The 27,996-nt window shown below is 40.4% G+C and overlaps 2 protein-coding genes across 1 annotated transcript; both read right to left on the reverse strand.

Moving 5' to 3' along the window:
* Positions 1 to 27,905, reverse strand: LOC309496547 (uncharacterized protein). Its single transcript, XM_082166547.1, has 2 exons — positions 27,626 to 27,905; positions 1 to 1,271 (listed from the first exon to the last, which is right to left on the reverse strand). The coding sequence occupies exons 1-2, from the start codon at positions 27,708 to 27,710 to the stop codon at positions 244 to 246; spliced, it is 1,113 nt and encodes a 370-aa protein (XP_082022673.1). The 5' UTR covers positions 27,711 to 27,905; the 3' UTR covers positions 1 to 243.
* LOC309496537 (uncharacterized protein) overlaps positions 1 to 27,996 on the reverse strand; it is a 134,672-nt gene that overhangs the window by 67,171 nt on the left and 39,505 nt on the right.

Here is a 27,996-nt window from a genome sequence, read left to right on the forward strand (position 1 = left end):
GAAAGCACACTCAGTTTTCTTTATTTTACAAAAGAACAATGTTTTGTTTTGATTGTTGATGAACACATAAAAGTCCCTTTACAGTTTCACATGAAGTATTGCTTTTATCTGTATGACCATAAATGCCAGAGTATTTTAAGTCGATTTCGCTGCTGTGAAAAAAGTCCAGCAGAATGCTCTGGCGTGTTAGTCGACCCCAGAGGGTTCAGGTGTCCTTTAAGGTGTCAGTTTAGACTGAACATTTCATGAGTGAATTCTCAAGTGGCAATTAAGGGTTCCTTTATGTTTGAAGCTCTTTCCACACTGATCACATGTGAACGGCTTTTCTCCGCTGTGAATGTTCATGTGATACTCAAAGTTTGTTTCTGTTGTGAAGCTCTTTCCACACTGATCACATGTGAAAAGCCTCTCTCCGTTGTGAATTCTCATGTGGACTTTAAGGTTTCCTTTTTGAGTGAAGCTCTTTCCACACTCTTGACAGTAGAAAGTCTTCCCTCCAGTGTGAATTCTCATGTGGCCTTTAAGATGTCCTTTTTGAGTGAAACTCTTTCCACACTGTTGGCAGGTGAACGCCTTCTCTCCAGTGTGAATTCTCGTGTGTTTTTTAAGGTTTCCTTTATCAGTGAAGCCCTTTCCACACAATTTGCAGGTAAAAGGCTTATCTCCAGTGTGAATTCTCATGTGGCCTTTAAGATGTTCTTTTTGAGTGAAACTCTTTCCACACTGTTGGCAGATGAACGCCTTCTCTCCAGTGTGAATTCTCATGTGGACTTTAATGTTTCCTTTATCAGTGAAGCCCTTTCCACACAATTTGCAGGCAAAAGGCTTCTCTCCAGAGTGAGTACTCATGTGGGTCCTAAGGTGTCCTTTTTCATCAAAGCTCATTCCACACTGTTGGCAGATGTGAGGCTTATCTCCGGTGTGAATTTTCATGTGGACTGTAAGATGTCCCTTTTCTGTAAAGCTCTTTCCACACAGTTGGCAGCTGTAAGGCTTCTCTCCAGTGTGAATTTTTACATGTCTGTTACGGCCATTTATTCTTGTGAAACTCTTTCCACAGTGATTACATTTGAATGGCTTTGCTCCAGTATGAATTTTCATGTGGACTTTGTTTCGTTTTTCAGTGAAACTCTTTCCAGTCTTTTGAGGGATTTTTTGTTTTGATTTTTTGAGGGAGTTTTCTCCAGTTATGCAATCATTATGTTTCCCATACTTATCTTTCTCTTGCATTTCATTTAGTTCTTGACTCTCCAATTTAAATGCCGTCAGATCTAAAAGAGACAAATACAAGTTAACCAAAGTTTAATGCCACAAAACAACAAGACATCAAGACATTAACACATTTAAGACCACCAAAAACATGTATCCTAAATCCTAAACCCACTAGGCTACTGAAAGAGGTGTTACCTGTAATCTCAATATTTGTTACTATTTGCTTTCTTTAGGGCAAATTTCTAAATCTTTTTCCATCATGTTTGGATTTTATGTGTTCACGAGAATACTTTTTGTGCGCCAATAAAACAAAATAACGACTTTATTCAACAATTTCTTCCCTTCCATATCAGTCTCCGACGCGCATTCACGAGAGCACCACGACACATGCATTACCTCGCTTGCATCTTCCTCTGCTTGAAAACACAGCCCTGCATTTCCAGGTCATATGTCAGAACGCATCATCAACACACGTATTGATGACACACATGGTGCTCTCTTGAACACACGTCGGAGACTGATACGGAAGAGAAGAACTTGTTGAATTAAATCGTTATTTATTTTTTTGTGGCACACAAAAATGATTCTCGTCGCTTCATAAAAAAAATGGTGTCAAAGATGAAGATCTTACGGGTTTGGATCGACATGAGGTTGAGTAATAACTGACAGAATTGATCTATCCCTTTAAGAATTATCCCTAAAAAATGTGCCTTTATAAAGGGGTAATAACTGACAGAATTGATCTATCCCTTTAAGAATTATCCCTAAAAAATTTGCCTTTATAAAGGGGTAAATATCAAAACTGCAGATTTAAAGGGTAACTCTCGCCAAAATGCAACCTAGGCTCTTTTTGTTAATCTACCCGAGGCAAACTTTCATTTAAAAATAATAATTAGAATGGAAACGCCACTTTTAAGTTTGACCATATTTTTATTTTAGGATAAAATGCCTTGTGAATGGGGCACTTTTATGATAGCATCAAAAATCACTATTTTTAAAACACTAAGGAGGCTCGATACAACATGAAACTTTGCTCAAAGTATCACCAGGGGCTCTACACATGAACTCCGGCTGAAATAGAGCCTGTGCAGCGGGGCAATTGGGTGACGGTGAGACACTGTAGTCGCAGGTCAAAATACCGCTCTTCCGTTACGATTACAACTTCATATAGATTCTCCCCTCTCAGTGAAACACCCACTGTGAATCCTGTTGAATGTGCCCTAGTTATTGGCCATTCTATTACACGGAACATGAAAATAGAGACACCAGCCACCATGGTCACATGTTTGCCGGGAGCCAGAGTGCCTGACATCAAAGCAAATTTAAAAAGGCTGGCTAATGCTAATCGTAAATTCTCTAAGATTATTATTCATGTTGATACAAATGATGTTCAACTCAGCCAGTCGGAGATCACTAAAATTAATGTTAAAGAGGTGTGTGAACTCGCAAGTACGATGTCAGGCACATTAATTGTGCTGTGCTGTGCTGTGTTTGACAGAAACCTGGCTAAAACCAAACGATTACATTACTTTAAATGAGTCCACCCCGCAAGATTATTGTTATAAACATGAGCCTCGTCTGAAAGGCAAAGGGGGAGGTGTTGCTGTAATTTATAGTAATATTTTTAGAATTACTGAGAAGTCTAGTTTCAAATATAATTCTTTTGAAGTGTTGGTGCTTAATATAGCAATATATAGTGTAAATGATAAACCATGTTTGAGTTTTGTGCTGGCAACTGTATACAGGCCACCAGGACACCATACAGACTTTATCAAAGAATTTGCTGACATTCTATCAGAGTTAGTATTGGCTGCAGATAAAGTCCTAATTGTTTGTGATTTTAACATACATGTAGATAACGAAAAAGATGCATTGGGATTGGCATTTAAAGACATTCTGAACTCTATTGGAGTTAGACAACATATGTCTGGACCTACTCATTGTCGTAATCATACTCTAGATCTAATATTATCACACGGAATAGATGTTGATGCTGTTGAAATTCTGCAGCAGAGCGATGACATCTCAGATCATTATTTAGTCTCATGTAAACTTCATTTAGCCAAGGCTGCAAAGCCGACTCTGTGTTACAAATATGTTAGACCTATCACTTCTGCCACAAAAGATTGCTTTATCAATAATCTTCCTAATCAGTTTCATCATCTCAGCATCCCAGATAGCTTAGAAGAACTAGATATTTCAACAGAAACCTTTAACTCTCTCTCTTTTCCAGCACTTTAGACACAGTTGCTCCTTTGCGCTTAAAGAAGATTAAAGAAAGTAGTCCAACGTCGTGCTACAACGAGCACACTCGGGCCCTTAAAGGACAATTCCGGTGAAAAATGAACCTAGGGGTAATTAACACATGGTTACCGAGTCGATCGTTCCCTGGGATGCGTTTTCATGATAATCGAATCTAAAGAGTTTTATCTCGAAAACCAGATTAGCTCATAACACTAGTAAATGGGGCACAGAGTAAGTAAAAGTAAATCGCTAGTTAATACCACTAACAAGGCTCAAAATAGCCTCACACTAACACGGTAGCATAATGAGGGTCCCTACATGCAAACCGAAGCATTGAGAACTTTGTAAGTGTACAGACAGTTTAATAAGAAGATACTTAATAAAGACAGTACATTACGCGTTTACAGGCAGGGTTCATCTTGGAAAATAGTCTCGACTAGTCCAGTCACGAACGCCGTGCTACGTTAGATTTCACAAACGTAATTCCTATCGACCAGCTCACGTAGCACGGCGTTAACCTAACGAAACTTACCAATTCACAAAATTAACAGAATGCATAGCTGATATAAAAAATTGGATGACTAGTAATTTCCTACTACTTAATTCTGAAAAAACAGAGATTCTAATTATTGGACAAAAAACGTCCTCACGTAATAACCTAGAATACTGTCTAACACTTGATGGCTGCTCTGTTAAGTCTTCGTCGTCGGTTAGGAACCTGGGTGTGCTCTTTGATACCAATCTTTCATTTGAAAGTCACGTGTCTAGTATCTGTAAAACCACATTTTTCCATCTTAAAAATATATCTAAATTACATCATATGCTCTCATTGACAAATGCGGAACAATTAGTCCATGCGTTCATGACCTTAGGGCTAGATTATTGTAATGCTCTACTGGGTGGTTGCCCTGCACTCTTAATAAACAAACTACAGCTGGTCCAAAATGCAGCAGCTCGAGTTCTTACCAGAACCAGGAAGTATGACCATATTAGCCCAGTTCTGTCAACACTGCATTGGCTCCCTATTAAACATCGTATAAACTTTAAAATATTGCTGATTCCTTACAAAGCACTAAATGGTTTAGCTCCGCAGTACTTGAGCGAACTCTTAACACATTATAGTCCTTCACGTCTATTGCGATCTCAAAATTCCGGCCAGTTAATAATACCTAGAATATCAAAATCAACTGCTGGCGGTAGATCCTTCTCCTATTTAGCACCAAAACTTTGGAACAGTCTTCCTAACATTGCCCGGGAAGCAGACACACTCTGTCAGTTCAAAGCTAGACTAAAAACACATCTCTTTGACCTAGCATTCACATAACACATTATAGACTTTTATAATTCAATGTTATGTTGCATAGATCAGGTCAGCCGGAACCGGGAACACTTCCCATAAATCCTGATGTGCTCGTTACATCATAAGAATGGCATCTACGCTAATATTAATCTCTCTGTTTATCCCGAGGTTTACCGCAGTCAGCCGGATCCAGGCTGTATCCAGATCTGATGAAGGACCTGCGCCTGGACGCGACAACAGCGCAGTCCTGAAATGTCAACTAGGCTCTTCCCTGTGAAGGCCTCCCTCCCCTCCCTTTACCTATCTATAGATAAAGCGTTGTCAGGATAATTCCGGTTCGCATGGCTACGCGGAAGCGATAAAAATTCTGTATTAGGCCTATTTCTTTTAAGGCCAGACAAGTAGTATGTTGAGGGTTGATTTGTAGGGAGGGACCGTGCGCCTGCGCACATGTGTTCACGGTCACATGCCTGTAGACTGAACTCGTAATACGCATGTGCACGCCATCGGCATTCTCACTGGTTCACGTTTTTGAAGTTTGTGCAGAAAGAACTTAAGAGTTTTCTGTTAGAACGGTGTCGTGTTAGCGGCCCCTAAGTTAATAACTAATGATCGTTGCGATGGAAGTGAATCAAACTAACTTTAGCTGGACAATACATTTATTCTAGAGCTGCTGTAAAGCCAAAACAATCTCTGTTACTTTAATTTCCTATTATCAATGTAAAGCTGCTTTTAAACAATCTACATTGTTAAAAGCACTATATAAATGAAGATGACATGACTTGACTGAAGTACGAGCACAGATGCGCCTCTCGATTGTGAATTCAGTTCTCTTTCACAGCTACACACGCAATTATGTCAAAATGCACATCATGTGCAGTGTTTCCCCTATAAATTTTTCCAGCAGCGGTGCTGTTACGTGCCGGAGGTTGTTACCAAGCCACTCGCGGGGGGTCCGGGGGCATGCACCCCCGGAAGATTTTTTTTTTAAATAACCCCTTAAACCATGACTTCTGGCAAGTTTTGTGGATAGAAATGGACATTGAGACATACAAATTACGGCTGGGAATCGATTAAAAAAAATTTAATAATTAAAAACGCACAATTTGCTGTGATTAATCACAATTAATCGCATTTCCCCCAAACTTGTAATCATCAATATTTAAATGTAGAATCACTAATTAAATTAAACAACACACAAAAAAGGGGAAAAAAAGAAAAATGTCCACACAAATTGGACATAAAATAGCCCTATATTAAAATATAAAACATCAATATATTATTCTTCATTCAGTTCTATGCAACATACTCAGATTTAACAGATTTATTTTTTGACTAATTATCAAAATAAAGTAACGTTACAGTCATACAAAACTATTATTACCAGAGCATGTGATCAGAGCAGGTCATTTTACCATTGTTGCCCAGCATGGCTATTCCAGCTCAGCAAACAGAAGTCTACTGAGAAATTTCACGTTATTTGAGCGGACTTTGCTTTTCCAGTGCGTGATCGGTACATGATTGGAGCGTTTAGGCCGTGAACCACAGAGCAGAACCCGCAGCAAAAACAAGAAGCGGAACATTGAGCAGAGAGCGCAGTGCGCCGACACACACACACACACACACACACACACACACACACACACGGAACGGAGAGCGCGGCGCAAACACGGAGCAGAAAAGACCCGCACGTAAAGTTACTAAACAAGCTGCGCGAGAATGAAACCTGATCGCCGAACATGGAGGGGTGGGACGGCATATTTTCCATAGGCAGTAAAAAAATTGACACAGCGACCCCATAGACTTCAACGTAGAAAAGTTCGTACCGCTTTCTCCTTTCCACAGGCTTGCTCGCTCTCCCGTGGCGTCTGTCATTGCTATGCAACCATGAACAGAGGCGCGCAGAGAAAACGAGCGCGCCGCGTCGCTTCTATTATGAGCGCGCTTTCCGCGCGCCCACATTTGAAATATTTGCATGTGAACGGCCCCTTATGGCAACGTGGCATTAGCCTAATCAAAATATTTCCATTTGTGGCTCTTTCCTCCTTTCTTGTCAACAAGTGGATTCAGAGCCATCGCATTAGCAGTGCCGCCGGTCGCCATGTTTCAGTGTTTTTAAATGAATGTCGTGATATTACTGATCATGTGAAGATTTTTGCAGCGGCGGTGAAAATCCAGCGGCGGCGCTGCGCCACTGCTTAATACATTGTAGGGGAAACACTGATGTGGACTATTCAATTGTGGAGTATTCAATATTAACAGAGTCTGTCATGTCCTACAAAAACAAAGACAAATGGGAGAAAATCGGATGTGTAACTGAATCCGTACATTCATTCTTAAAGGGACAGCCGCCTCATAAACTGTTGCCATAAGTTTCATTAATGTTAATAAAAAAACATACTGGTTTTGACCAAATCACTTTTTTATCCTTATCATCAATGTATTAATGTATCATCAATGTATGAATCAATGTATTAATGTCATATATTTAATTCATAAAGTGAAAATAAAACACTATACAGTGTTTTATTTTTACATTTGTTTGTTCAATATCAGTAGTATGTCTTACTACGTTTAATAAACCTATGCTACTGTCCCTGAAAAACGTAGTTTATTTATTTGTATATTTTTCTATTATACTTGTAATATGCTTCTTTGTTCCTATTTTTAATATAAAAAAATAAAATAAAATTGCCTGCCTTGCTTTAATACAGAAGACTATGTGTAATGATTGCAGGCAGCTTAAAGGGCATTTGTTTTATAACATTGGGTTGACTAAAATTGGAAGAAAAACTAAATAAATTTCAAGGTTCAAATTTAATTCAGTAGGATTTTTTTCCTTCTAGACCTATTAAACTGTGTACCGCAGTCAAATGAGAAAAGTAACAAAACTACACTCAAAATGCACATATCGAATCGAATCGAATCGTGACCTCAAGAATCGATTTGATTTGTGAGGTACCAAAAGATTCCCACCCCTATAATCGACCCTCTGAGACGGTTGGCACCGTAATAGTAATTGGTGCAATACAGTTCCTTTCAAACAACTGCAATTAAAAAATCCATGGCCTATATTATATATAAATTCAACCCGTCAAATAGGCTCGTAGGAGTGACTGCGTTACACATCACTGCTGAAATCCACCCGCATATGGCAGGTTGGTGTGTGTTAATGTCAAGACCTGTATATAAAGTAAACCATCAGAGTGAACAATTTAATTTCAACTGATTTCCAAAACTAAGATGCGGCGCAACTTATTCTGACATGTAAGGTCAGCTTATTTTTCTAGTCAACAAAATCACTGATCAGTACTGCACTATATGAATTAAATATAGGCCTACACTAAAGTTCCTAAAGTTGTTCAGTCAAGAGCAGCAAGCAATTTCTGAGTTTTGTTGTTTGATTAACATTCAATGACACAAACAGCTGCAGAATGACATGCATCTAATTTATTTCCCAATAGTTTATATTTACTAAAGAAATAACTTACTTGAGAATACTCTGCATATTTGTGTGTGTAATTGACTGTTTAGGCACGTATCCGAAGCCCAAAGTATGTAGCCTGTAGTTCGCTTGTTCGTGTTTGACTCCGTCTGGGAGCGTGCGCACAGAAAGCCTTCTGAGGAACAGCGCGAGTTCTCTTTTAACAGCTGAATATGCAGCTTTACAAGTCTTTTTAAATCAAGCACGGCTGCATTTTACGACAGTCACGTTACATGATTCGACTGATTTTGACATTAACTCTTTCCCCGACATTGACAAGATTTTCTATCAATCATTACACAACACTTTCCCGCCATTGACAGAATTTTCCGGCAACCTTTGTTTTCACTGTTATACGGTAAGGAGCGCTATTACGCATCTTCTGATAAAGAACAGAATCTCCCAATCAAAACACAGATGAATGAAGAAGAAGAGACGAGCGATTGAAGCATGCAGTGATCAAGTAGATTTTAACTTACGCGATCATCAAGCATTAATCAGCATAGAAATCAAGGCTTTTTTATCATTACTAAATTATATCTCAAACCCAAGGAGAGTTATAAGAAGCACTAACTACTCTGTGTTTTGATCATCGTTCTGAAACTGAACCAGATGTTAAACATTTCCTCCGCTTTTTGTTCAAAATTCATTCTAACCCACACAAAAGCAGCACTCTAGCAAAGGATTCAAGTTAAAAATAGCCTAAAGATAAAGTTATGAAACTTAATTTCCCCCTTAACCCAAAGATTGCCCATTTGATACACCCTCAAATTAATGATATCTCATGTTTAACCACAAAGTAAATAAGAGCCGGTGGCAAATTACATGTTTATATATGAGTCACATATCGTCACCTTCCTAAAATAATTGCCTACGTCATTTTTGGACAAAAATGACTTTTTTGCACAAGACATCTCATCATGATGGCTGGCCACCTTTGGTAAAATCGCCCACATCCTCAGTTGAACAGATCATGCAATTCTACCCCTATAGTATAATGGCCTATGTCAAGTGTGTGTCTTAGGCCGTTTTATTTTGCCTAAGTCAAAGACAATGAGACTTCGCCAATTTTACAAGCTTTTCAAGATGGCAGGTGCATCAAGAAGATCGAAAAGCTACTCAACCATGATTCAGGGCTCACCCCCTATTGGTAAGTGATGAGATTTACTATAATATAGGCTAGACTATAAATATTGCATAGTTTGTGTTTTTATTGAGTCTTTTAGTCAGCATTTTAGTCAATAAAAATAGCCAAGTCAATGAAGCTAGCATTAGGCTTTCTGTTAACTCTTTTCTGTCTATTTAAACAATATTTCATCTACAGTTTTTGTCAAATTTTTTCCACATTACATGATCTAATTAAGAAAGATTTGAATAGGCTACCGTATTGTAATCAAACAGCTAGAAATGATGTGTATATAATCTGTTTGGTTGTAAAATGTATTACCTGAATGAAATGAAATCGAATGTGGAATCATTCATTCACAGACAGCATACGAAGATGTTCAACTAATAAAGATCTTCATCGCTGGCAAACAAAATAATTAATTTGCAGATTTGCTTTCACTTGACTGTACTGTAGGTCCACGGCCAGTACAGTCGGACACTTGATGTTCTTAAATCTTCCTGTTACGAGTCCGAGTGTGAAACCGCTTCAGATTCAGTGCGTGCAGGAAACCGAACAAATCATTCAAACTGATTCGCGAACTGATTTAGACAGTTCTGCCAACTTATTTGATTAAGTCTTTGAACAGAATCGACACAAAAGAGTGATTCATTTGTCAACTGAGCATCGCTCGTGCCCAGAAAAAAAAAAGATACAGTGTGCTTGGAATAAACTATTCATTCAACAACTTATTGGGTTAAAATAAAGTAACGAGAGGAACGTCGCCCAACGTAAAAGTAGTTTTTTTCATTAGAAGTGTACTCGAGTTAAAGTAAAAGTACCCACATTTAAATCTACTCTTAAAAGTAAAAAAAAAATCCCAGATAAATACTCAAGTAATGTACTTCGTTACTACCCACGTCTGACCACAAGACAATTAATGTTTTTCAGAATGATCACACATTTGTGACCATATACCTCAAAGGGTTGAAATGTTTTTTACATTTTTTGTAGGAGATGCACTTGACAATCAGGTCAATAGCAGGTCAAGAGCAGGCAGGAGCACTGATCAGGTCTCATCCACTGAAAATGACTACGAGACCATAACTCTAATCCTAGATTATGTAGATTATGTAACAGGCCAAGACTCCGTTCCAGATGGAGCAGAAAATACCTTATGAGGACATTACATTTTTGCCTCTTGACACAATGATATTCAAATTTGTAAATCTTAGACATGTTGGCCCCATTTAGGGACACTGCCCACACCATCTTGTGGTGATATCACAACATTACACCAATGTCAGTGAGAAGAAAATGGCTGGAATATCAGCAAAACCCTTCTACACCAGTTCCCGAAAGAAAAAATGACCCAGGTAAAAAATCTATTCAAATTATATGAATGAAACAAATGTATTTATGTACAATACTGTCTCTATCATCATATGGGGATTAAAATTTGACATATTTTAGTAATAGTAGCACTCTAGGACATCAGTAAATGTGAAGCACTCATTTGAGGACATTGGGACTATATAACGTTATTTATTCTACCATGTGGTTAGCTAAACTTGGGAATATTTAGATGGATCGCAAAAGCATTGAAAAAAACAACAACATTTGTCTGTGTGTGTGTGTCAGCATGCATTATTGAGTTAACATGGAAAAACTGGTTTGCTTTAGTGCAGAAAACCGGTAAAAATCAAGAAGTTTACAATGAAAGTGAGCCGATAAGTGGTCTTCTACTGCTCTCTGCTGGCCATTACCATTACTATTATAACACAATCAGATTTTGTCAGTGTTTATCACTTCATTTGTACTGACACTTCACATAATTGCTAGTACTATGGTAAATCATAGACCCACTGTCCTCACATGAGGACATCATTTTCTGCAAAAACTACTTCCTGTACAAAAACAAATTTTAGTTATTATACTTATTAGGTCCTACTTATCCCAAATAGCAAGAACAATTATAAAATGCACACCAGGCAAACTCTCGGGTCTCAGGAGGTTAAACACTCCCGTTGATGTTGTTGAAGATGCCAAGCAGATGCATTCACACCATGAAGAGGACATATCTGATGATGTCATCAGAGATCCAGACTATACCCCATCCTGTGATGAGTCCTCTGCCCCTGAAAATGAAGACAGCCTAACCATGGTGGCAACAACTCCAGAACAGCAGGATGAGGAAGTTGCTTTAAACAAAATGGTCAATAAATGCCTTAGTATGGGAACATGGAAACAAAATGAATCCAAGGAGAAACGTCTCAAAGGAATATCATACAACAGCAAAAGTGGCAAAGAAATAAGTGCAAAGGCTATGAGTCCTCTCTGCAACTCGAAGTTCTGTCAGCGAGTCTCAACTCGAGACTGCCAAGTCATCACAGAAGAGCAGCGGCAGTGGATATTTCAGAAGATTTGGGCAATGAACACATGGGAAGAACGTCGGTTATACCTCACCACTTTGGTCACAAAGGTTAACATCAAGCAAAAGAAAGTTGCTGAGGGATCCCGACGCAATTCATTATTGTCCTACCAACTGAAGCTTTAATGGCGCTTTTCCATTTCCAGTACCAGCTCAACTCGACTCGGCTCGCTTTTCGCTCTGTTTTCCACTGCAGATAGTACCTCCACAATAGTACCTGGTCGTCATAGCGACGCCGCAGGAAACTGCCGTGACTTAATCTTCTACGCGAGACACACCCGCTACCCACACACACAGGACAATGGAGGAAATCGAGTGTATGCTGTTTTTGGATGTTTTTGTTTTTGTATTTGCTGTTTTTTATTCAGGATACTCCGTCTGGCGCGAGCAATGATGACGCAGTGAATAGTGACAATTCTCTCTGACCAATCAGCAGTCTGCCGTGTTCTCACGTCACATTTTAGTATCGCCTCAGCTCGCCCCAGCTCGCTTAGAACCTCGCTGGAGGTGGTACGAAAAAAAGTACCTGGAAGCAGGTACAGGTACAACTTTTACACAGTGGAAAACCAAACAAAGGCGAGGCGAGCCGAGGCGAGCTGGTACTGTGTAGTGGAAAAGCGCCATAAGATGGAACGATTCTCAAAGTGTGCAAGGCCCTTTTTTCATCTACACTTGGTCACCCTGAAAGAACCATTACAGACTGGCTGAACAAAGACACCATCGACCATGACGAACGAGCAGCAGTGCCTCCGTCTAAACCTGGACCTATGAGTGGCAAGCATGCAAAGCTTGAAGCTGATGTCAAGGATTTCCTTAAGGACTGGTTGAGGGACCTGCCCACTGTTGATTCACACTACTGCAGAAGCACAGAGACTTACAAACACAAGAAGTTCCTTCACCCAGGCACAACCATCTCCCAACTACATCGGGAATATCAACAGGCAGCTGCAACTACTGGAGTGAGGGCCGTTGGAATGCGATATTTCACAGATGTATTCCATGAAGAGAACTATTCTGTATTCATTCCGCGAAAAGATCAGTGAGATGTTTGTGTTTCATTCAAGCATGGGAATATCAGTCAGGCCGAATATGATGCACGTCACCCAGAAAGATGAAGCGAGGCAAGAGAAATCCTGTGACAATGATTCTGCGAATAATGAGAAGTCCGTTTGGACAATGGACTTGCAAGCTGTGCTGCTGTGTCCAAAAACCCAAGCCAGCAGCCTGTATTACAAAACGAAACTGCAGGTCCATAACTTTACCCTCTTCGACTTGAGATCAAAAGAAGGATACTGCTAGATTTGGGACGAATCGGAGGGTGACCTGAGTAGCGAGGTATCTGCACATCTTCAATATCGCCATTTTGAAGGTGTGATCAAAGACCATCCAGAACTCAAAGAGATCATAGTGTGGAGCGATGGTTGCGGTTATCAGAACCGCAATGCAGGTGTGGCGAATGCATTCTCTGAGCTTGCGAGGAAATATGGGGTACTAATAACACAGAAATACCTTGTTGCAGGCCACACACAAATGGAGTGTGACAGCATGCATAGTACAATTGAACGCAAAATAGTAACGGATGTCTTTACACTGAGAGACTACGTCATCATACTCCAGACTGCAAGAATCAACCTATCACCTTACCATGTGAAGGTGCACAATCACCTGTAACAAACCGTTACGTTACATAATTGTCATGCATTGTTTTTAGTACGTCAATAGTCATCTTCTGCCATAACCTTTTTGAGTGGCATTATCATTAAATATCATATATTCAATTATTGGTTCAGTTTTTTGTGTTTTCTGAGAAACCTGAAAAAATGACTTGGGCAATTATTTTAGGAAGGTGACGATATTTGAGGTCTAAATAACTACAATCTCAGTTAAAAAATTCTTACAACTACATTCCATAAAACATTAGTATTTGTAAAAAACATGGTGGATTTGCTTGAGCGCCGTGACAGTCTGAAACAAGCTGTGAAACGGTTCCAGTGCTGAGCCCTTTTCTTGATGCCTTACCCCTGTTAGACACTGATGACTGACTAATTTATGTATTATTATTATTATCTTTTTATTGTTTTACTTCTGGACTTTGTTATTTTTAGGGGTTCAAGCATGAAATGCTGAAACCCTATTGTAATTGTAAGGATTCGTAAAACGCATCGTGCAGGACAAACCGTAAGGCCTAGAGACGTGAAACCTGGCCAGATGGTAGGCCTCAATTTGGGGACAACCTATCAGAGTATGACCCCAATTGGCCCATAGGTGGCGCTACAGCAACCAAAAGTACTAAATCGCTCATAACTCTTAGACCGTTTGTCCCAGGATCAAGTGTCTTATATCGTTGGAATCCTTGGCTCAAGGCGGACAAAATGGCTATCTCCGATTTGGATGTAGGCAGGGAAAATGTTCTGCTATGTCGGATTTTGTCCAAAACCTACTTTTGCGAACTAGTCCCTGGTTTTTGGCCCGATCGGAACCAAACCAGTCTAGGACAATTCTCTGGACTCTCTAGATCAATAATTATCGAAAAAAAGTGGAACTTTTGCATTTGGGTGGCTGTAACAGGGTCATTTAGAAAAGGGGCGTGGCAAAATACACTAAAAAGCCTATAAATCCCAAATGAAAACTCAGAACTTCACAAAAATTGATGAGCATATGTGTCAGAACATGGTGAGGAAGCATGCAGAGTTTCATGGAGATCGGACCATAGGTGGCGCTATAACTGGCAAAAAGCCTTCATTCTTATTAGGGGTTCAAGCATGAAATGCTGAAACCCTATTGTAATTGTAAGGATTCGTAAAACGCATCGTGCAGGACAAACCGTAAGGCCTAGAGACGTGAAACCTGGCCAGATGGTAGGCCTCAATTTGGGGACAACCTATCAGAGTATGACCCCAATTGGCCCATAGGTGGCGCTACAGCAACCAAAAGTACTAAATCGCTCATAACTCTTAGACCGTTTGTCCCAGGATCAAGTGTCTTATATCGTTGGAATCCTTGGCTCAAGGCGGACAAAATGGCTATCTCCGATTTGGATGTAGGCAGGGAAAATGTTCTGCTATGTCGGATTTTGTCCAAAACCTACTTTTGCGAACTAGTCCCTGGTTTTTGGCCCGATCGGAACCAAACCAGTCTAGGACAATTCTCTGGACTCTCTAGATCAATAATTATCGAAAAAAAGTGGAACTTTTGCATTTGGGTGGCTGTAACAGGGTCATTTAGAAAAGGGGCGTGGCAAAATACACTAAAAAGCCTATAAATCCCAAATGAAAACTCAGAACTTCACAAAAATTGATGAGCATATGTGTCAGAACATGGTGAGGAAGCATGCAGAGTTTCATGGAGATCGGACCATAGGTGGCGCTATAACTGGCAAAAAGCCTTCATTCTTATTAGGGGTTCAAGCATGAAATGCTGAAACCCTATTGTAATTGTAAGGATTCGTAAAACGCATCGTGCAGGACAAACCGTAAGGCCTAGAGACGTGAAACCTGGCCAGATGGTAGGCCTCAATTTGGGGACAACCTATCAGAGTATGACCCCAATTGGCCCATAGGTGGCGCTACAGCAACCAAAAGTACTAAATCGCTCATAACTCTTAGACCGTTTGTCCCAGGATCAAGTGTCTTATATCGTTGGAATCCTTGGCTCAAGGCGGACAAAATGGCTATCTCCGATTTGGATGTAGGCAGGGAAAATGTTCTGCTATGTCGGATTTTGTCCAAAACCTACTTTTGCGAACTAGTCCCTGGTTTTTGGCCCGATCGGAACCAAACCAGTCTAGGACAATTCTCTGGACTCTCTAGATCAATAATTATCGAAAAAAAGTGGAACTTTTGCATTTGGGTGGCTGTAACAGGGTCATTTAGAAAAGGGGCGTGGCAAAATACACTAAAAAGCCTATAAATCCCAAATGAAAACTCAGAACTTCACAAAAATTGATGAGCATATGTGTCAGAACATGGTGAGGAAGCATGCAGAGTTTCATGGAGATCGGACCATAGGTGGCGCTATAACTGGCAAAAAGCCTTCATTCTTATTAGGGGTTCAAGCATGAAATGCTGAAACCCTATTGTAATTGTAAGGATTCGTAAAACGCATCGTGCAGGACAAACCGTAAGGCCTAGAGACGTGAAACCTGGCCAGATGGTAGGCCTCAATTTGGGGACAACCTATCAGAGTATGACCCCAATTGGCCCATAGGTGGCGCTACAGCAACCAAAAGTACTAAATCGCTCATAACTCTTAGACCGTTTGTCCCAGGATCAAGTGTCTTATATCGTTGGAATCCTTGGCTCAAGGCGGACAAAATGGCTATCTCCGATTTGGATGTAGGCAGGGAAAATGTTCTGCTATGTCGGATTTTGTCCAAAACCTACTTTTGCGAACTAGTCCCTGGTTTTTGGCCCGATCGGAACCAAACCAGTCTAGGACAATTCTCTGGACTCTCTAGATCAATAATTATCGAAAAAAAGTGGAACTTTTGCATTTGGGTGGCTGTAACAGGGTCATTTAGAAAAGGGGCGTGGCAAAATACACTAAAAAGCCTATAAATCCCAAATGAAAACTCAGAACTTCACAAAAATTGATGAGCATATGTGTCAGAACATGGTGAGGAAGCATGCAGAGTTTCATGGAGATCGGACCATAGGTGGCGCTATAACTGGCAAAAAGCCTTCATTCTTATTAGGGGTTCAAGCATGAAATGCTGAAACCCTATTGTAATTGTAAGGATTCGTAAAACGCATCGTGCAGGACAAACCGTAAGGCCTAGAGACGTGAAACCTGGCCAGATGGTAGGCCTCAATTTGGGGACAACCTATCAGAGTATGACCCCAATTGGCCCATAGGTGGCGCTACAGCAACCAAAAGTACTAAATCGCTCATAACTCTTAGACCGTTTGTCCCAGGATCAAGTGTCTTATATCGTTGGAATCCTTGGCTCAAGGCGGACAAAATGGCTATCTCCGATTTGGATGTAGGCAGGGAAAATGTTCTGCTATGTCGGATTTTGTCCAAAACCTACTTTTGCGAACTAGTCCCTGGTTTTTGGCCCGATCGGAACCAAACCAGTCTAGGACAATTCTCTGGACTCTCTAGATCAATAATTATCGAAAAAAAGTGGAACTTTTGCATTTGGGTGGCTGTAACAGGGTCATTTAGAAAAGGGGCGTGGCAAAATACACTAAAAAGCCTATAAATCCCAAATGAAAACTCAGAACTTCACAAAAATTGATGAGCATATGTGTCAGAACATGGTGAGGAAGCATGCAGAGTTTCATGGAGATCGGACCATAGGTGGCGCTATAACTGGCAAAAAGCCTTCATTCTTATTAGGGGTTCAAGCATGAAATGCTGAAACCCTATTGTAATTGTAAGGATTCGTAAAACGCATCGTGCAGGACAAACCGTAAGGCCTAGAGACGTGAAACCTGGCCAGATGGTAGGCCTCAATTTGGGGACAACCTATCAGAGTATGACCCCAATTGGCCCATAGGTGGCGCTACAGCAACCAAAAGTACTAAATCGCTCATAACTCTTAGACCGTTTGTCCCAGGATCAAGTGTCTTATATCGTTGGAATCCTTGGCTCAAGGCGGACAAAATGGCTATCTCCGATTTGGATGTAGGCAGGGAAAATGTTCTGCTATGTCGGATTTTGTCCAAAACCTACTTTTGCGAACTAGTCCCTGGTTTTTGGCCCGATCGGAACCAAACCAGTCTAGGACAATTCTCTGGACTCTCTAGATCAATAATTATCGAAAAAAAGTGGAACTTTTGCATTTGGGTGGCTGTAACAGGGTCATTTAGAAAAGGGGCGTGGCAAAATACACTAAAAAGCCTATAAATCCCAAATGAAAACTCAGAACTTCACAAAAATTGATGAGCATATGTGTCAGAACATGGTGAGGAAGCATGCAGAGTTTCATGGAGATCGGACCATAGGTGGCGCTATAACTGGCAAAAAGCCTTCATTCTTATTAGGGGTTCAAGCATGAAATGCTGAAACCCTATTGTAATTGTAAGGATTCGTAAAACGCATCGTGCAGGACAAACCGTAAGGCCTAGAGACGTGAAACCTGGCCAGATGGTAGGCCTCAATTTGGGGACAACCTATCAGAGTATGACCCCAATTGGCCCATAGGTGGCGCTACAGCAACCAAAAGTACTAAATCGCTCATAACTCTTAGACCGTTTGTCCCAGGATCAAGTGTCTTATATCGTTGGAATCCTTGGCTCAAGGCGGACAAAATGGCTATCTCCGATTTGGATGTAGGCAGGGAAAATGTTCTGCTATGTCGGATTTTGTCCAAAACCTACTTTTGCGAACTAGTCCCTGGTTTTTGGCCCGATCGGAACCAAACCAGTCTAGGACAATTCTCTGGACTCTCTAGATCAATAATTATCGAAAAAAAGTGGAACTTTTGCATTTGGGTGGCTGTAACAGGGTCATTTAGAAAAGGGGCGTGGCAAAATACACTAAAAAGCCTATAAATCCCAAATGAAAACTCAGAACTTCACAAAAATTGATGAGCATATGTGTCAGAACATGGTGAGGAAGCATGCAGAGTTTCATGGAGATCGGACCATAGGTGGCGCTATAACTGGCAAAAAGCCTTCATTCTTATTAGGGGTTCAAGCATGAAATGCTGAAACCCTATTGTAATTGTAAGGATTCGTAAAACGCATCGTGCAGGACAAACCGTAAGGCCTAGAGACGTGAAACCTGGCCAGATGGTAGGCCTCAATTTGGGGACAACCTATCAGAGTATGACCCCAATTGGCCCATAGGTGGCGCTACAGCAACCAAAAGTACTAAATCGCTCATAACTCTTAGACCGTTTGTCCCAGGATCAAGTGTCTTATATCGTTGGAATCCTTGGCTCAAGGCGGACAAAATGGCTATCTCCGATTTGGATGTAGGCAGGGAAAATGTTCTGCTATGTCGGATTTTGTCCAAAACCTACTTTTGCGAACTAGTCCCTGGTTTTTGGCCCGATCGGAACCAAACCAGTCTAGGACAATTCTCTGGACTCTCTAGATCAATAATTATCGAAAAAAAGTGGAACTTTTGCATTTGGGTGGCTGTAACAGGGTCATTTAGAAAAGGGGCGTGGCAAAATACACTAAAAAGCCTATAAATCCCAAATGAAAACTCAGAACTTCACAAAAATTGATGAGCATATGTGTCAGAACATGGTGAGGAAGCATGCAGAGTTTCATGGAGATCGGACCATAGGTGGCGCTATAACTGGCAAAAAGCCTTCATTCTTATTAGGGGTTCAAGCATGAAATGCTGAAACCCTATTGTAATTGTAAGGATTCGTAAAACGCATCGTGCAGGACAAACCGTAAGGCCTAGAGACGTGAAACCTGGCCAGATGGTAGGCCTCAATTTGGGGACAACCTATCAGAGTATGACCCCAATTGGCCCATAGGTGGCGCTACAGCAACCAAAAGTACTAAATCGCTCATAACTCTTAGACCGTTTGTCCCAGGATCAAGTGTCTTATATCGTTGGAATCCTTGGCTCAAGGCGGACAAAATGGCTATCTCCGATTTGGATGTAGGCAGGGAAAATGTTCTGCTATGTCGGATTTTGTCCAAAACCTACTTTTGCGAACTAGTCCCTGGTTTTTGGCCCGATCGGAACCAAACCAGTCTAGGACAATTCTCTGGACTCTCTAGATCAATAATTATCGAAAAAAAGTGGAACTTTTGCATTTGGGTGGCTGTAACAGGGTCATTTAGAAAAGGGGCGTGGCAAAATACACTAAAAAGCCTATAAATCCCAAATGAAAACTCAGAACTTCACAAAAATTGATGAGCATATGTGTCAGAACATGGTGAGGAAGCATGCAGAGTTTCATGGAGATCGGACCATAGGTGGCGCTATAACTGGCAAAAAGCCTTCATTCTTATTAGGGGTTCAAGCATGAAATGCTGAAACCCTATTGTAATTGTAAGGATTCGTAAAACGCATCGTGCAGGACAAACCGTAAGGCCTAGAGACGTGAAACCTGGCCAGATGGTAGGCCTCAATTTGGGGACAACCTATCAGAGTATGACCCCAATTGGCCCATAGGTGGCGCTACAGCAACCAAAAGTACTAAATCGCTCATAACTCTTAGACCGTTTGTCCCAGGATCAAGTGTCTTATATCGTTGGAATCCTTGGCTCAAGGCGGACAAAATGGCTATCTCCGATTTGCTCGCCCTTCAGGCGCCAATTTTGAGTAAATTGCATTTTTTTGAAAAACCTATTTTTGCGAACTTCTCCTAGGTTTTTGGCCCGATCGGAACCAAACCACTGCAAGAATATTCTCTGGAGTCTGACAATCACTAATCATCCAAAAAATTCAAAATTTCAATTAACGGTCGATAAGGGGAACCAAAATATTTGATGGCACCAGGGCCACTTTTACTAAAACGGTTATAAATTGTGAACGGAAAGAGATTTTTTTGCTAAACTTGGCATACATCTTCCTAAGCTCAATCTGAGATCACTTGAAAAAAATCGCAACAATTGGCCACTTGGTGGCACTATAAAACGGTTATAACTTGTGAACGGAAAGAGATATTTTCGCAAAACTTGGGACACATGTTCATGAGCTCATTCTGAGGTCACGTGAAAAAAATCACGGCAATTGGCCACTTGGTGGCGCTATAAAATGGTTATAACTTGTGAGCGGAAAGAGATATTTTCGCTAAACTTGGGACACATGTTCATAAACTCAATCTGAGTTGACATGAAAAAAATCGTGACAATTGGCCATTTGGTGGCGCTATAACAGTGAAAAAATCATGAAAATAGCTATAAGCGCACCCAACCGTTAGTCTACTGAAAATTGGCACGCAGTGTCTTTGTCCAGGGTGCCATGACAGTCTATGAGAACATTGGAGTATCTCAAAAAACTCAGTATACGTCATTGGCACAATGCCTTGAAGGAGCCTTAGAAGTTTCAAGCCCGTGTTTTATTCACAGGAGTGACCTCCTAAGACTCCTGAATCCTTGCCGAGTCCAACAATACCAAACATGCCAGGTTTCGCCTTATGGCTTTTGTAAGTGTCATTTAGAGCTTTAAAAAATTGTGGTTATCTTCAAAGCCGTTAGTCCGATCGAGACAACAACAAAAAAACAAAGGAAATTTGAAGACATAGGTAAATAGCTAAACAATAACGCCAAAATGTTAAAATTATTATAGGAACTGACAAAAAAATTAATTAAATCCAATCAATTTCACCCATGGATCATTTTGATGCTCTCACATGTTTGAAACGAACAATGATGGATTGTGAAGAAATTTGTTTTGAATTGGGACTGGCGAATCCCCGTCCATACTGTCAATGACCGTTCGCAAAGACCCGCCCACTTTAGTTACTGTTGCTATGTCTGACAAGCGCTCTCACACCACACCAAGTTCTCACGCAGTGAAAAATACATTGCGGATCAGAGAAAAGACTGCGCGCTGACAGACAAGTACTTTTGATATGAAACAAAGTCTCACCTTTCAAATGTAGTAATTTTTTAGAGACATTTGTGATGCGATCTGGGAAAACCCGTCGGATGTCGCGCTGGGCCGTTTTCATAAAAAAAAATTTGTCAATTTTTTTTTTCATTAAATTATTATTCTATAACATCTTTTCTCTTATCTCTGAAAATATCTTGGCAAAATTCCCTTGTTTAGTGCAGAAAAACAGCGATAGTGTCAAGCTGAAAATACTCTCTTTCTCTAATGCATTCTATGCGACCATTTTCTCTAACGCGTCTAACGCCCGGCAGAGGTGAAAAAAACAAAAACAATCGCCGTATATCCCATACACCTGTCCGTCTCTTAACACTACAAAGATAGTTAACCTATAAAATAAACCACATAACATGTACAGTGAATGTGTATTAGTGCGCATTTCGCGCCAATCCTGTTTAAAAAAAAAGAGTGCCAAGCGTCCCGACGGTGACAGTTAATAAACCTGTTTTTCTCAAAATTCCGTTCCAGAAAATCATAGCAATCGCCCGACTTCAGATAAACATAACTTTAGCTACCAACAAGCTATGATAAAAATAAAAACTGATTTGGAAAGGGCTTGATACCAGCTTCCATATGATATCAAAACCTGTAATAGGTAAAATTTCACCATGTGGTGGGTTTTCCCAGATCGCATCACATTTAAACAATAAATACCGTTTTGTGACTCTTTAATGTGTCTGACAGATCGCTGTAGACTCGAGGCTCAGTTAAAGCTGCTTGTGAACTGATCATCTCTTCCTTCTAGTTAATTTATAGCATTAAAATAAACATGAATGAACATAAAAGGAATGTTGTTTTAAAGTGCTAAGACGTCCGTACACTTTGTTTTTCAAATTTAAATCCTCCAATGTTAATCTACTAACTCTCCTGACTGCTTTGTTGGACAAAATGGCGGATTATGATTAGTCAGATCGCCTGTCAATCAAACTCCCTGCGAAGGGTCAATTGAGAATGCCTGTGCGCACAATCTTGATCTAATCGACAACTTTGCAGTTGCACAAAGGAAAGCTCGGAAAATCCCGCTATAATGTAAGAGAGCATCTTTTTTATGTATTTGGACCTAGGCCTAACAATGTCTTATGGTGCGCTGTCACCAGTGTTTTTTTGTTGTTGTTTTTTTTGTTTTGTTTTTGGTGAGCGTAGGCTACTCCTGATTTTATTAGTCATCTCATCTCTTATATGCTGTGTATGATCATATCCTGCCCTATTCATGGTAGCCTACTCGCGGACATCAATGTCTTCAATTGCGTCATCAAAGGGCCCGCCTTGATAATCCTACTTAAGGGCCCAGTGTTGGCTCGTTACACCACTGAATATAATTGTCTAAACTCCTTATCAAAATTACATATTTACAACAAATCTGACACATATATATGGGCACACTTTGAGTAATACTAATAAAAATGGTGGAGATCAGGCAAGACTATAAGAAGACTCAGGCAAAAAGGTTCTATAACTGTAAAAACGCTTTAAAACCATATTTTTCCCATGGTAAACTGCCTGTATTGGCTGTAAATGGTCTTTTCCATCTATTATGTCAGTGATTACATGCTTGCTAAATAAAACTTAATGTCTTAAATGCTTATGTGCTTAAAGGCCTTAAATGCCTTAATTGCTTGAACCCCGATAAATGCTGCTTGCAGCTTTAATTAATATTGTATTTGTATGCTTAACCGTGCTCTATAATTGTCCATTTCATTAACTTAATATTTTCTTATTTTCTTGTTAATTGTTACTAGGGATGTTAACCGATGACCGTTTGACCGATGGTTGACCGTATCAACGTTAAGCGGTCAAAGTTGTCGATAGTCGGTAAAAAAAAAAAAAAAAAAAGTGATCTCTAAATTAGGCTATTATAGACAGTGGACTAAACACTACTACAGTTAGCCATCTCATTCCAAGATCTTTTTGTGTGAAGTGAACAAATCCCTCACATTCAATTTCATATAACTCGCCTGTTTGTACTTAATAAACCAATAAAAACATTTGGCGCGAGGTCACAGCATTTGGGTTCGCGCGCTCACAAGGTTTGCGAAAAGTAAAGGCTAGGCTACAGGCTAAAACACTCAAGGTTAGAGCCAGGGCAGACGACAGGATGAAGCGTGCAAAGAAAAGTAGTGTGTGGGACCATTTCACTAAAAAGAATGACACAGATGTAAGTTGCAACTTGTGTGATACAATGCTTAAATATAGTAGTAGCACATCATCTATGATGTATCACCTGAAAACGCGACACCCGCAAGCCTCTTCGGGTGAGAAAGGTAGCCAAAGCCAACCTACCGTGTCATCTATGCTAGCTGGTAGGAAATGTGACAAACAGCCCTCAGAGACTATTACCCAAAAGATATGCGGAATGATTGAAAAAGACATGCTGCCCCTTGACTTTGTAAGCGGTGAGGGCTTTCTAGAGCTTATGCAATACCTTGAACCGAACTACACAGTCCCGTCTCGACAGACCATAACCTTGAAGAGCGCTTTGTCAAGAAAAAAGATGAGCTCAAAGCGCGCCTGTGTCGTGCCAGATGTGTAGCCATCACGACGGACTGCTGGACAGCACTAACCACAGAGAGTTATGTGACAGTCACCTGCCACTGGACTGACAGGGTCTAGCAGGTTAAATCAGCAGTACTCCTCACGAAAAGTATGCCAGGCAGACACACCGCCGACAACCTGGCTGCAACACTAAACGAAGTGGTAGATGCCTGGGGAATGACAGGGAAAGTGGTCGCATGTGTCCACGACAACGCGAACAACATAGTGGCTGCCAACATTCCTGAAAGGGTGGACTGGGTATCAGTTGCGTGTTTCGCCCATACACTACAACTGGCGATCAATGACGCATTTAAGCTGTTTGTGTATAAAGTTATATCTGCAGCCGGCAAACTAGTTCGCCATTTCAATCACAGCACTGTAGCCTGCAAAGCACTTGAGGCCAAACAAGAACAGATGCAGCTCCCCAAACACAAGCTCATCCAGTCCTGCAAAACTAGATGGAATTCGGTGTTCGACATGTTTGAGAGGCTTCTCGAACAGCGATGGGCAGTGACAGCCGTCTTGTCCGACCGCACCGTCACAAAGCTGCAGGATGCCAGAATTCTCGAGATCAAGGACGAATACTGGGCAATAATGGCTGATCTTAAACCTGTCCTGGAAACCCTCAAATGCGCCACCACTATCATGTCTTCTGAGAAGACCGTGTCGATCTCCCACATCTACCCCATCACCTTCAGCATCATTAATAAGCACATGGCCATCGCTACCGATGACAGGCCTCGGGTAGCAGAGTTCAAAGCCACGGTTCGACAGTCATTGACTGAACGCATGGAGGTAGGTTATAATTTTGTCTTTAGGAGTAATAGTTTTTTTTATAATTCATTCATCGTACACTGCACATCACTAGCGGCGCCAGGATTTTGATTGTAGGTGGGCCTCCAGAAAACTAAAAAAAAACGGGTTCCCCTTCATCTCCGTTTCAGCGCTTTTCTGCGGCACTGAGGACAGCGACTCAGTAGCCTACCTGAATTTAATGCGTAATTAGCATAGGTAAAAAAAAATATTTTTTCTTATTTTTTTAAATCCAGGCAATTGGTTGATAAAAAAATTATTAAAATTAAGATACAATTTATACAAAACGAAATTCACTTAAAAAAAGGTTTTCTACAAAATAAAACTTAATTAAGTGGTCAAAATCATGTCTGACCCACTCTATGTCTCTCGATATATTGCGCATCCTATCTTACTTGTGCGGTTCACTTTTCATAATCAACATAGATGAAAAAATAACAATATTTTAACAAATATGAAACTAAATGAGCTTATTTAATGGCTACAACACGTAGGCCTACAGACTCTCTATTTGTACAAATTGCTGCACATTCATTTTATTCTGAATTTTGCACACATACTGTAAGTTGAAAGGCATTTGTTTGTGCATGCATAGTAAAACATATCTGCAACATTTATCAAGTTCACTGATAATTATGCGTGCATTTAATAATTATTATCTTAATGAATAATGTAACAAGGACGAAGCATGTAAACTTTGTTGTTTGTTTAGAATGGAATGGATCGCAAATAGAACTGAATGAAGAAACGTACAAAACCACAGTAGAAAATGGTAGCGCCGCGGCTGCTACACATAGGCAGGCTATAGGCCTATTATATAGGCTACAATTAGAAATATCAAGTGTTATGAATTAATTAATTATAGACATTAATTCAGCTGTATTGTTCATCACAGGTTGACTACAACGAACGCTTGGTTGCAATGCCAGCGATGATCGCCTCTGCCCTGGACCCTCGACATAAACACCTCCCGTTTTTTATCAAGAGAAAAAACAAAGTCATTGCTTGATAAACTCAAGGAACTCTGTGCTGACGTGGAGCATGCAGCTATTGAGGAGGACATAGGTGAAGAAGAAGAGCCTGGTGCTGCAGGAGGAGATAATGATGCTGCTGTGACAGCGGGTCCATCCAGTGGAGCCAGCCACAAGGAGAGTGCAATGAGTCTGCTACTGGGAGATGATTACAGCGCAGCCGATGCCACGGATACACAGTTGGAAGTGGATACGTATGTGAAAGATAGTCGCCCCTCACTAGAAAGCAATCCGCTTGATTGGTGGAGGGCAAACCAGACGCGTTTTCCCAGACTGGCAAGATTGGCGCAGCGCTACCTTTGCATCCCCGGGACTTCTGTTCCATCAGAGAGGGTTTTCTCCGCTGCGGGCCTGGTGGTTAATCGACTACGTACCCGCTTGACCCCAGAGCACGTAGACATGCTTGTGTTCTTGAATAAAAATAAGTGACTTACTCGGAGTGGGGTAGGCCAATATTTTCTGTTATGTAAGAGTGGTTGGGGCCTAACCCTTGACACCTGAGAAAAATAAGTTAAGGCGTCTTTTACGCATTCATTAAAGATTTTCACAGTCTATTTTGTAGGCCACATTATTCTCTATTTAACTTGTTTTTCGTTAATTTATTTTCCAAGAATAACTAATGGCCAAACCGTTGTGTTATGTTTTAATAATTAGGCGGCAGCCTAACCCTTAACACCTGTCTGTGAGCTGTTTGTTGGCTACAGTATTCTCGTTCATAGATTAAAATCATTTTTCGTTTATTTAATGTTATTCTTAAGAATAGCTGTAGGCCATGTTGGCCATTGTCTGTTATGGTTTAGGAGATGTTGCCCTTAACAGAAGTTGACACTTGTCTTTTTGAAAAATAAAAAAATAATATTAATTATACAAAAGAGTTGTTCTGTCCGTTATTAGAAGGCACACAGTGAGTTAGACCTGCCTTGGCCGGTGCGTCTTTTACGCATTCTTGAAGGTGCCTGTTTTATCCATTGGTTTTATCGTGTTGCAGTTTAGGCAACATTCCGCATAAGATGGGCTTAGATTTGGAAATACATTACATCTACATTTCAGTGATAACAGATAAGGTGATGATGATCATCATGTTTCTTTATTATTGTTAGCACTACCTCAAACTAAAGCGGCGTCTCTTCGGAGCTGTCATTTCCTTAAATGAGCCGCGGCAATGTTTCAAATGAGCTTCTAACGCTAGACAAACGACTTTATTTTCAACGCGATCACCTTGTACCCAAACCATTTAGAAACTAAGGAGCCATTTGTCCTCCGATTACATACAAGCTCCTCGGCGCCGCGTTTGCGGGACTCATGTTTCGCGCTGTAGGGGATTTAAAAAAAGTGACGTGAGTGTGTGTGAGCGGGAGGCAGAGCGGCAGAGAGATGCGACAGAGTTGCGAAATTGCAGGCGCGGCTCGAAATGGCTGTTATTTCAAATAGCGTAGCATATTTTAAACTAATCGGTTAACCGGTTTCAACCGGCCAATGAGGCTCGGTGGTCGGTCAAGAAAATGTTTAGTTTTCGCCATCCCTAATTGTTACGATGAGAAAAGGGAATGTGCTAATACTCAGAGTGCATTTACATATTTCACACTTTTATGTATATACCCAATAAATATATCTTTACATAAAAATTAGGTAGATATTGTGTTGAATGTTACTCAAAATAATTGTTTTTAGGCTACTTATGTATTATTTCGCCTAATTTAATGTTTGGCGTTGGAATAACGAATGTCCAACATGGAAATCAGATCTTCTCAGGATGAAGTAGCATTAGTATTTGTCTGGTCATGTGATCTCAACATGTCTGTCCACATGTGGCGACCCACTCAGTGTCAAATAAAACCACTTTAAATAGGACACTCTTCAAAAATATATCACTCATTTCTGTAGAACTGGACATTTTAATAATGATCAAATGACTGAGATCAGCTTTGAGAATGAAACCAACCTGTTTGTTCCTCAGTTTCTTCTTGTTTCACACAGAATGTGTCTTCAATCTTGAAGTCTTCACTCTCCTCTTTAATATACGGCATCTTTATAATAGATCTCAGTCGCCAGGAGTATTTCTGTACAGTAGTTCAGTTCACTGGTAAAGAGAGTCAGTCAGTCAGAGAGTTAATGGACTTAAATGATCTGATTAGAAAAATAAAATAAAAAAACACTCCAAACTAGCACTAAAAATTTATAAAATAGCACAAATTACACAGTTGGTTTATATTTAATAGATTAAAACATTTGCAGCTGGTTAGTAAAAGTTGTCATTACTTGTTTGTGTTTGTTGTTCTCGTTGTATTTACACTGTTTGACCAGCAGGAGTCG

Source organism: Leuciscus leuciscus (genome assembly GCF_965113295.1).
Source record: "Leuciscus leuciscus genome assembly, chromosome: 4".
Classification (NCBI taxonomy): domain Eukaryota; kingdom Metazoa; phylum Chordata; class Actinopteri; order Cypriniformes; family Leuciscidae; genus Leuciscus; species Leuciscus leuciscus.

What these genes read in the sequence shown, in the direction of transcription:
- LOC309496547 (XM_082166547.1), bottom strand. Translation starts at nt 27,710, where the DNA reads ATGCCGTATATTAAAGAGGAGAGTGAAGACTTCAAGATTGAAGACACA. An exon ending in AGAAACTGAGGAACAAACAG is followed by an intron (nt 1,272 to 27,625) that starts GTTGGTTTCATT and finishes TGTCTCTTTTAG; the next exon opens with ATCTGACGGCATTTAAATTG.